The sequence below is a fragment of the Nuphar pumila genome, chromosome 14 (assembly GCF_984573655.1).
Source record: "Nuphar pumila chromosome 14, dmNupPumi1.hap1.1, whole genome shotgun sequence".
NCBI classification, from domain to species: domain Eukaryota; kingdom Viridiplantae; phylum Streptophyta; class Magnoliopsida; order Nymphaeales; family Nymphaeaceae; genus Nuphar; species Nuphar pumila.
In genome coordinates, this window is record NC_143262.1 from 4,334,510 (window position 1) to 4,346,109 (window position 11,600).

An 11,600-nucleotide genomic window follows, 5' to 3' on the forward strand; every position below is an offset into this window, starting at 1 on the left:
GCACCCATTGAAAATAAGATGAGTGAAAATCGTTTACGATGGTTTTGGCATATTCGACGAAGGCCTAATGATGCTCCGGTTAGAAGGATGGAGAAATGAAATAATATATTATCCAAAAAAGGTCGAGGTAGGCCTAAGAAGACTTGGATGAAGATGATAAGAAAGGATATGAAGGCTTTGAACCTCACCGAGGACATGACATTGGATAGAAATGATTGAAGGAGAAGGATTCATGTGGAGGACCCAAAATTATTTTCTTTTTGGTTCATATCGCCGACCCCAATTGTTTGGGATGAAGGCTTTGTTGTTGTGTTTGGGGCCTATATAAAACGATTCAGTTGAATATCGGTATGGACTGATACAGTTGAACAGTTGAATCGATGCCCAAACGATTCAGGGCCGATACTGACAACATTAAATAGAATTACCAATGTCAGACAACTTTTTCAATGGCTTCGCTGATAGGTGGATTTTGGTAAATTACTCTGTTATTGAGGTAGTTAAGAGTTGGCCCCCAATGACTGTCTCAGTACAGGTACCTAATGGCAATGACATACATGGATGGTGGTGGTGATGCATCGAATCCCATCAAAACTGAAGGCACAAACACAGCATAGAGGGTGTGCATTTTTTAACATACCACCTGTCATATGAAGACATCAGCTTGGGCTTAAGGCTTGTTTAAGCAAACGATCACAACATTAGACTCCAATGCCTCCATTCATCTGGTAGGAGACACTCTTAAGCATCACCAAGCTAAAATGTCACAAGTTCGAAACCCACGAACACAAGTCCTGTGGGACTGCAGTTGAGTGTACTATCAAACCACGAGGACTCCACTCATTCTAGCAGGGGCAACTGGTGAACACTATAAAGCTAAAGAGAAATCATACGTTTGAAATCCATGGGTGCACGCCCCTTGTACAACATGGAAGGCATGGGTCACCTGGGGTTTTTACATCCATGAGCTCATGAATCACTGAGATTGGTTTTTAACTAAGTTTAGGCGCAGCTTGGGCTCGTTTATACTACCCAACTTTTAGCAGCTGAGGCTTATTGTGCAGCCCTCATATGTAATGTGGCTGGAAACTGGTTAGATGTGAGCTTGCTTGGGGTTAGTTCGCAATCATGTTCTTATAAGATAAAATGGCCATGGACATGGATCCATCACATATATCCAGGTAGAATCTGGTGGCACACATTAAATTCAGATCTTAACTGAAAACTATATCCATATCTAAATCCAACCAGATTGCATCTCACATCCGATTCTTTTTACCCAATTTTTATATCCTTCCATTTCCAACTATGGTTATCAATTCTGGATCAACCAACTACTCATGGATATTTTTCAAATTTTAAATGCATCAACAAAACTGGGCAGTTATAAAAAACAATGTTTTGTTTGTATTCCAATCCAAGAGGGCTGGGAATTCTCGTCAGTGAGAAGGTAGAGGCAGCTATTTGTAAATAGTTGATAAGTTAGGTGGCTGTTTGTAAATATCATCAAAACAATAGATAAATTTAGAGCGCACAAACCAAAAAAGAAAGAATCAAAATCCTATTAAGAGATCTGCAAAGCATACACAAAAAAAGTACGGCCATCAGTAAAGAGAGCATAGACAATTGAAGACAAGGAAAGAACAAACAAAATGTGATTCAAAGAATGCAGAAAACCCACAGTGGCATCCTGCTTTTTGTCCTCTGTCCTTTTTTCGTCTTTTCATCTGTTGCCTTTACAAATCCAACTGATCCCTGTTGTTGTGCTACATGATGGAGCCCATATCCCTCATTTTTTCTCAAAAAACCTGCCGCCCATTTCCATTATGGATGTGTCTTATACTCTCTCCCTCTCCTCCTATGAGCTTCACAAAACAGGTTGCCGGTTCTCGTGGGGAGGAAAACAGCACGAGCAGCTCCAATATTGGGATGATCTTGGTTCAATACCCAAAAAGCAAACTACAAGAATACCGCACCATATACTGAAACTTCAACAATCAGAAGACCAATGAGAACAGTTGAGCCAAAATGGTTAGAGGAAGCACTGCTGTTGCTTGTGGAATTAGATGAAGTAGCAATGGCTGTGCCATTCATATACGTGCCGTTCTTGCCACCGCTGCATTGAACCAACAACATCCATGTTGAGGATTTATTTAGCATAGGGATATGCACACCTCAGGAAAACAAAATGATCAAAGGAGAAATTAACCTTCTAGGGCAATGAAATGATGAACTAGATATTCCAATTTAATAAAAATACATATTAAACAACATCACACAAACAATGAAGCATGATACAGTAGTCAGGCTGTTGATACTAGTGAAGGAGTTTATTGCAAGTATATAACTAGCACGTGGAGATAACAAATGTTTATGCAGAGGTGATATTAATTTCATTGAATCCCGAATACCATGAAGCATAATGCAGGATTTTACCTGATGCAATGGCAATATCTTAATGAAAAACACCTACCATATCTAGCGAACATTGTTAGTTATGCACATATGCAGTGATGTGAACACCAGGATTGCAGGATTCTACCTAATAAAATGGCCAGCTTTTATAGTGTAAAGCACCTACTGTATCTACCTAACATTTATGACTAGAAGTGTAGTGAAAAACCACTATGCAATGACATTACCAGTAAGAAACGACTAATACATATTAATGAAACAAGTAATGCAGATCGCTAACTCATGAAATAGCAGTTACATTAACATGAGACCGAGAACACCTATAGAGCCAAATAGGAGCATTAGACAAAGCCAATTTTCCATCATGGGAAGGGGGGAAGTGAGGACAGTCAGAGCAAGCAGGCTCAAGGAAAGACGACACAACAAACAGGAGACAATTAGTTTCAGATTAAAAAAAAAAAAACACCATGTCAAGATAATAATGACAATATATGCAACTCAAAAAAGAAAAAAATCAAAGGAATTGATGAAGACCAAGAATGAATCCAAAGCATTACCTTCCAGAAAATATACAAGAATCATGACCTGCAACGGAAACCCACAGAAGAGACTTTAGCAACCAGGACAGAAGAAATTGTGAAAAGAAACATAAATGATGCACAACAAAGCATGCTAGCACACACTTAATGCAAGATCCCTCTATAGCACTTTCAATAGTTTAGCCACAGTGCTCATGTCACAGCTTACACCGCAACTGAAATTCAGCTGGATCCATGGAAGTTGTGGTTCCTATCACAGAAATGGATCAGATGAGGTTCTGCGCCAACTTAAATACCACTATTTGGTATTGATGCTCAAGATGTTTGGTTGGACACAATTCACATCAATCCATGTTTGCTATTGCCACCATAAAGCGCTGGACTAAGGTTGGTTTATGTAAAACTCAACATGAATGGTGCAACAAACCTTATCTCTGTGTCAATAAAATCAGTGTGCTAATCAAGAAAAAGGAATTACTTGGGTCTGTAGTTGTGATGGTGGCGACACCCTTGAAATCACAGGTTCCAGGGCCCATCCCCAGTATGTGGTAGTAAGCATCAAAAGCATATGAAGCATGGGCCTGCACTGTATCTGGATCATAACATGATTGACCCTGAACGATTGGTGAGCAGTCCACCTTCCCTGGTCCACAAGCCCAGTCCAATGCCGCCTGCAAGAGCTTCTCATCTGCTCCGCTCATAGCAATGCAGTAAGTCTGATTGGTGGTGTCATTTGCAAAAACCATACCAGAGCCAGTCAAATGGAGAGTATAAACTGGTGTCCCGTCTGCGTGGAATAACCCCCAGTTCTTCTCTGAAACTGGCCCAGATTTCAAATCCTCATTATACAGCTCATATATATACGTGCTCACGGGAATGCCTGGATGCTTTGGCGTCCCAGTATTGTTGAGCACATGCCGAATTAAGTTACTGTTATATGCATCAGCATTATCGATTGTGGCATCAGGTTCAGCAGTTGGATCTCCACGAGACGGCCAGCCCGACTCGGTGACAACAACTGGAATGTTAGTGAAGTTCAGAAACGACATTGCGAAGTAACAGGCATCAACAACAGCATCAAAGACATTAGTGTAATGCAGTAGAGTATTGGAGTCAACAGCCTCTTTGTTAGGGGGGAGTGGGCGGAAAAGGGCATAATCGAGACCGATCACCCCATTGCTCTGCATGTAGACATAGTACGGGTAGACATTAAGCATGAAGTACGAATTAGTCTGATGCAGGAATTGAAGCATTGGCACGAGAATCGGGTTCCAGGTGCGGTTGAAAAACGCCTGGGATGGAGGGAATGAGTCCAGGATGATGTCCGATGAATGGGGGGTGCTGATCTTAATAGCCGAATCCAGGTTTGATGCTACAAGAGCAGAGTGGATGAATTTCATGGCAGACAGCAGGACAGGCACGGCATTGGGGAGGGTAGTGAGCACCTCGGTGCCGACTGCTATGGCCGTGATGTTGGTGGCAGGGAGGAAGGCGGCAACGTTCTTCGCCACCCAATTGGCAGCAGTGGAATTGGACTGCCCAATTGCCAGCAGCTGGTTGTTGGGCACAGTTACGGCCACCCGGATTCCGGTGTTGGCAAGGGCCGTCAGCATCAGGCGGTCAGCATCGAAGAGCCGGACGCTGGTGATCTGCTGAGTCTTGAGGAGTGCCACAACCTGCGTGGGCGACGGCATGTTGCTCAATTCAGTTCCAATGTTCACTCCCACAAAGGCTCCTGTTTGTGTGTGGAAGGCACAGCAGCGGTTTAAGACAAGCAAATATTTTTGAAAATTTTCAATCTACACACCTTATAAAATGCATATTGAAAAAACTCCCGAAAACTTTTTTAAATTTAGGAGAGCACTCTACATTTATAAGCCTCCTGTACACCATTCTACCCCGAAAACAGCTCATTGTCAAAATGCAGCAAAGAACTAAAGTGAACAACTAATCTTTTCCAAAAGTAAAAAGATGAGAAGAATATATAAAAACTCCAAAAGAAAAAATCCATTAGTTGAAAAACAGGACATTCATTCGGGTATAAACTTTTTTGCTAGTGTCCAACGACTCGGTGCACCAACCGGTTCGGTATACGTCACCAAATAGATTTATATAGGTATGTTAAACATGACCGTTGATACGAACCGGGTCGATACAATACAACCATCCTTCTTCCTACCGGAGCAGAAGGGTTTAGGGAGTCAAGAGCATAACGCAAGCAAAAAAGAAGAGGGAGCTAGAAGCCTAGAACTTTCAACCAGCTGAGCTGGCCCCCAACAAAGCAGAGGACGGACCACGACCGTCGGATTGTTCTTGCTCCTGTCTCAAGAATAAGATGGGACACGATGGTCATTTTACATGTCACAGACCCTAGAGTGTGTCATGCAGAGAGACAAATACCCTCCATTAATGGAAGTCTTCCAGGGATGAAACCATTTATTTTAACACCATCTCAGTCAAAAAACAAGAGTTGAGCCATGACTTCACCTCCCCAAATGACCAAAACACCCCCACCATCCTTCTTCCTACCGGAGCAGAAGGGTTTAGGGAGTCGAGAACATAATAGAGAAAACAGAAAGTAAAAGAAGACATTTTGAAAAGAATAAAAGGAAGCAGAAGAAGACCACTGTTATTGTAAGGTCATCTTAGTGTTTCTTTTTTTGAGAAATGGTAGCGGCTGATAATACGGAGGCAAAATGATTGAACACTCACTCTAAATCATTTCTCCAAGCAAATGATCATGAGAGAAATGATAAAAGCACACCACTCAAAGAGAAGATATGATATCGCAGAGAGAGAGAGAGAGAGTGGTACCTTCATCGCCGGCCACAACTATGGCAAAGAGGAGAAGAATGACAGACATGGTGAAAGTTGTTCTGGATTCCCCCAAGCAACAAACAGAAAAATTTGGATTTTGGAATGGGGAGGGAAAGATAGAGCTCGGAAAGAAATACTCTAGAGAGCAAGAAGAGGAAGAAAAAATGGGGCTTTTCCACTTTTCTACCTCTCTCTAGAGAGAGAGAGAGAGAGAGAGAATCTCTCTCTTTCTCTTTTTAAATCTCTCCTTGAGACACTCCTGTCTGCCTACATCATGTGTGATTATGAAGGTGGGGGAAGGGGAGATTACGAGGTCACCCTCGGGTTTGCAGTTGAATGACAAATATGCCCTTATTCTCGAATCACAATTTTGCCCTGAATCAATATTGGTATTGCCAGTCATGGGTTTTGATGAGAATGGAGAGATATCTAGGATTCTCAAATAGTTTTCTTAGTTTTATCTTGTTAAATTTTCTGACAGTCATACTGTTACAATGTTTAGAACACCCGGCTCGGCTTCCCGACTGGTAGTGGACTTGGAGAGAAGGTGATGATCTTTTCGTTCTAGGTTCGACTCCCTCTGAATGTGCCGATGTCTTTAACTGGTGGGCTGGGTATTGGTGACTCCACTTGGAGTTTACGCCATCAAGTGGCCTGGTCTGGAGAGCGATTTTAAATATCGCCTGCAGCTGCAGTTATTTAAGTTTTTCTTTTTTAATTGATATCAAAAAAGACTTATAATTGGATTTAGTTTAGCTATTTTTTCCTGATTCTTTGGTATTTAATTTATTTATTTATATTAAAAAATATACAGTTTTTCACTAGACTATAATAGGTCACAGCATACGCACCTTCAATGCTCTTTTTGAGATGTGGTGGGACGAGTGTGAGCTTATGCATTTGGTAAAGACTTGGTCAGAGTAGCTTAGCGGTAATTTAAACATCTGAAGAAGATGTGAAACTGAGACCACCTCTCCTTTGTATCTTAATTTCCACCACCTATAAAGCCAGTTTGCCTTTCAAAAAAAAAACTACCACCAAGAAGCCAGCAACTGCCAAATCCAAAAAAATGGCAACCGCTACTTTTTTCTTTGACAAAGGTCGGGTTAGGCAGACCCCTACTTTGTGATTGGAAGTTGCAACGACCCAAGACATGTTGCATGCTCATTCCAGACAAGAGACTCTCCATTGGAGTCATCCCTGTCATGGTCCCTTTTTTCACATCTTCTTGTCTCATGGAGAGAATGAGATTGGTGGGTTGTCTCGGCCATGCGGCACATAGCTTGTGTTAGGTGAGGAGCTATATAGGTCTAGCTGAAGCAAATTTGGAGCAGTTCATATCCCATACACAATTAATATAGTGAAATATCTAATGTGACAATATCGAATGAGTCGATAGAGCAGAACGATTCCAAAGTCTTTGATGTAAGAGCATTCAAGCTTAAGAAGAATGGGTGTAGCGCCTTTATGTGACAAGCACACAAGGGTTGATAGAGTCAGCTCCACAATCGAATAAGGATAATAGACATTAAAGCTAGTATCAAGTTTAAGAGACACATCGAATGAGGAGCATATTGTATTTTGACACTTGCGAGTCCCATGAATAACCTTCCGCTGTAATGGACAAGACCTTTTGACTCACAGCCTAAGCTAGTTGCTAGTATGACGTAATGAAACTCTCTAACCAAGAAGAATCGTCGTTGTTTGACATATACTCATCGAGCTTCCTGTAAGAGTATGAGGTTGGGCGGCAAGAGTAGACCCCGCGTATGCCTGAAATGTTGATGAGGAATTTGCATACTCATGATTATCCTCGTGTACTCTAATGTGCTACTCACGAGATATAAGGGTTGCCCACTCCAGACCGCACAATATTGTACCAATACAAGTCATATGTCGGTATTATGAGTATTGGCCCTCGCCAATAGACGGAACCATAATATCCCTTGAAAATGCATCATTTTTGTTCTAAATGTAGACTTCATATTTTGCAAAAACGATTACACCAGAGTATTTTATACATATAAATATGTTGGAGAGATTTCAATTTTGGCTTAATAATTCTCAATGTGTGAGAAGATGCACGGCCCCAAAGTTTAGGTGGGCCCACATAGGCATTGGTATAGCACCTTGGGATAAAGTAACTAATTTTTGTGTTATAACTTCATGACACATACATAACATATTATTATGCAGGAGAATACTTGACTGTTTCACATAAATTCAGCATAGAAGGCTTCCGTTTGCAAAAGTTGAGATAGGCTGCGGGTGGAGTAGCACCCCTGAAGCATAGCACATGGTTGCGGGTGGTCTAAGAGATCCCGTGGCACTGAGCATGAAGAGCAAATGCACTTAAAATTTGTTACGCACACTTGGATTGCTTGCTTAGTTGCTTACGAGCAATATAGCATTGTTTTGTGTCATTGCCATATGCCATGGGCATGAACTTTGTACTTAGCAATGTGTGCATCACCATAAGCCCCATCTTACGATACACACACGTACACCACTTCCGGTCGGTGACAAATAAAGTTCTGCACAACCCACTACGTTTGCAAATACATAAACTCTTTTTAACTACCGATTTCCAAACATAGCCTGATTTGCATTATCATTAAACCATACTAAGGTTAGAGTAGGGGTGGGCATGGGGTCGGCCTAAACTGTTAATAGACCAGGTTGGCCAGTTTACTAACGGGTTGGGTTTTGACCTTGTTCTTAACGGGCTCGGGTTTGAAGAGAAGATCATGACCCAGCCCATTGGCCCTACATAAAAATGTGAAGCGGGTCGGGCTAACCCAATCTTAAAATGCACAAATGCTTGAGTGAAAATATAGGTTAATGAGAGAATAGCAAGTTCTCATGCAGCTAATTAAGTAAATAGTAATAATTAACAAATAAAAAAATTTCATGTAATTAATTAGGTTAATAATAATAGTTATCCAAGTTACTATATAATAGTTAATTTTTAAAAAATTTCTATTAATGAAAAAAATTGATAAATAACTCAGGCCCATCAAGCCAGCTTGATAGCTCGTGGGCTGGCCCTAACCCGGGTTTAAGCCCAGTACCTAACAAGCTCCAGCCTAAAATCATGGCCCATGGCCGGCCGGGTCGGCTTGGCCCATCATGCTGCCGGGCAGGTTGCCCACCCCTAGGTTAGCTCAACCATGTTGAGATAATGGACATAATCTTAGTTGAGCCTTTCATTTAGCCAAGGTCCACTCTTCTACAAAACTTGGAAACAAAATGAGACTCCATTTGCTTGTGATTGACTCATAAAGTGCTCGTTCGAGCTCATAAATAAGCTTGGCAAATAGAATATGAATCGGTTGTCATCTCGGCTCTATTTCACATATATTTTGTATCATAGAGGAAAGATGGTTGAAGTTTTCGGCTTGCAAGCATTAAGTTTAAAATACAAATCTCCTATCGCTTACAATTTTTTTTAAAACAGTGAACACTTTTTGTAAAATAGCCGTTTTGAGCTAGTCATGGTATTAAAAACTATATACATGATCCAGTCAAACCTAGCTTGACTCACCACAAGAACGAGCAGAGCTTGAACAACCCCTACTTAGTATTTTTCAATGTAAAAATGATAAAAAAAAAAATGGCTTACCGGGTCTGGTTCATGTAGTTTTTATTGGGTCAAGGTATGTTTTTACAGTAGACCCGATTAGACCCAAGTCCGGACCAGATACCATACCCGAAATTTTGGTCCAAGTCTGGTTTTACCTGGGTCAGAACCAAATCTGACCATTTGACACCCCTACCCCTAATTACGAGTTTGACATGAGGGAAACACTTAGTCCAAACTGTGATATTTACAAGAAACGAGGTGCATTTCGTGGTGTGCCAAGAACGGTTTCCCAAGAAAATGTTTGCAACATGGAAAGAGAAAGAAAGGGGGAGGGAAGGGAAAGTTAGGGCTCTTCGACCAAGAAAACGCATGGATTTTTGTTTGCTCAAAGGGGGTAAAAATTTCCCCCCAATCACGTGTCTTTGCGTCAAAGTGCCAGCCAATGGGGTGGACCTGCAAGCTGCGACGGGGCCCACCACCAAATTTAAACGTTTTGACCACTGCTCACGAAAGCCGCTTGATGTGCCAGCGTGGCGGGATCAACGGTCACATTCCGCACAGTGTCTCCTTTTTTCTTTTCCCTGTTTGGTTCTTTTTATCTTCTTGGTTATCGGAAAATGCCCAGCTTTTTTTTCTTGGGGAGTGAATTACTGACAGATAGATTTCTTAATCAAATTCTATCCTCCAATTATATCATTAATACCTAAGGTACGCTCATCTTGTTCCCGTCTTTTTTTGTTTCAGGCTTTCAGCTTTCCGCCTGTGCAAAGACGATTCAAAAGGGGCTGATTCATGGTCGATTCAATTTATTTTTTAATATTCTTTTAAAAGGGTTAATTTTTTTTATTTTTTTCTTAATAACACTTGTTATGCTAAAAAATAGATGATTTTTAAGACACGTGTCATCTTAGGGCGAATCATTTTTTTTTCTTTATTTTTAAGAAGCTGATTCAATTAGTGTTTGTTTACCTCTCATAAGATTTAGAATATCATGCAAATGAGAAAATGTTTCTCATTTTAACAAGTAACCAAACATCAGAAAATGAAAATGAAAAACAAAAGTGTAATTTGTAATAGCATTTGGAGTCAATCTCATGCCAAACATGCCCATTAATGCCTTTGTATTCAAAAGTCACCATATTTCAATCTAGAAACTGTCAGCAAGGCTGTGAAGATATAGGGATGGTCCTCCTCAATCGGCACCAGAAATGCTATAGGAACATGGAAAAAGCATTTTTCGGAAAAAAGTTTCTGAAACGTGTGAGAAACGCTAAAAGAATATTGAGAAATAAGTTTCCCATATTTAGAAAACTCGTTTCCCATGTGTGTCCTGCATAGGGGTGGCAATCGGGTTGGCGGGTCGGGTCGGCGGGTCAGCATACCTCAACACGAACACAACCCGTTTATTAAATGGGTCAGATGTGGCAAACACGAACACGACCCATTTATTAAACGGGTAACCCAACACGACACTGTTAACCCATTTAATAAATGGGTCTCGGCCGGAGATTCTGCCACCGAGCTCTGCATGAGCCTCGCAACCGCCTTCGACGCCGGTCCCTCCGTCTGCCTCTCGTACCGCCCCAACGACCCCTCCAACGCCTTCCGCCTCGGCGTCAAGACCGGCATCGGCCCCTTCAGCTCCCCTGCTGCCTCCCCGCTCTCCATGAGTGTCGAGTTCGACTTCCTCCGTGGTGGCCGCGACCCCAAGTTCTTGGTCCGGTTCAACCCCCAGGCCGGCATTTCTCCATCAAGAAGACGGTCAGATCGTTGTCGATCGAATTCTCCGATGATCCCGACGCCTTCTTTGACCGGAAGACATGCGAGGGTTTGGAGGTAAACAACCTCTTGGAAGAGAACAACGACGGAGGATTGGCCGATCGTCTACGGCTAGGGTTTTGCCAGAACAGAGGAGTGGTCACAGCCGAGCAGCGCGACAGATGGACGGTGGCATCAGGATCGTTTGCCAGCGTGATCAATGGCCTATTCTTTGGTGTCGAGATTCACGTGAGGAGCGCCTTTCCAGTGAGGAAGCATGTCGTTGTCAACTTCGGGTGAGGGATTAGGGTTCCGACGGGGCTGTCATCAACCGAAATCTCGCTCAGGAACCTGTCGGTCTTGGTGATGGGACCCGATTACCATGGTATGCATATTCACCATAAGGTTGAAAATAAAATATATAAGATTTTTAGGAGATATCTATTGAATGGCATGGGCCATTCGAAATCGTTGATCATTTGGAAAAA

General features: G+C 41.9%; 1 protein-coding gene across 1 annotated transcript; it reads right to left on the reverse strand.

Annotated features, from left to right (window-relative positions):
- Positions 1-1,564: 1,564 nt before the first annotated feature.
- LOC149816131 (glucan endo-1,3-beta-glucosidase 3-like) lies at positions 1,565-11,097 on the reverse strand. Its single transcript, XM_089988048.1, has 6 exons — positions 10,835-11,097; positions 5,769-5,830; positions 3,433-4,689; positions 2,973-3,000; positions 1,972-2,116; positions 1,565-1,573 (listed from the first exon to the last, which is right to left on the reverse strand). Exons 1-6 carry the CDS (start codon positions 11,095-11,097, stop codon positions 1,565-1,567), a joined length of 1,764 nt encoding a protein of 587 aa, XP_089844174.1.
- Positions 11,098-11,600: the final 503 nt, after the last annotated feature.

Coding starts and splice junctions, on each gene's coding strand:
- LOC149816131 (XM_089988048.1), bottom strand. CDS start 11,097: ATGCCGGCCTGGGGGTTGAACCGGACCAAGAACTTGGGGTCGCGGCCA. Junction 5,831..10,834: donor GAGACCCATTTATTAAATGG/GTTAACAGTGTC, acceptor GGGGGAATCCAG/AACAACTTTCACCATGTCTG. Junction 3,001..3,432: donor CATCACAACTACAGACCCAA/GTAATTCCTTTT, acceptor TTTCCGTTGCAG/GTCATGATTCTTGTATATTT.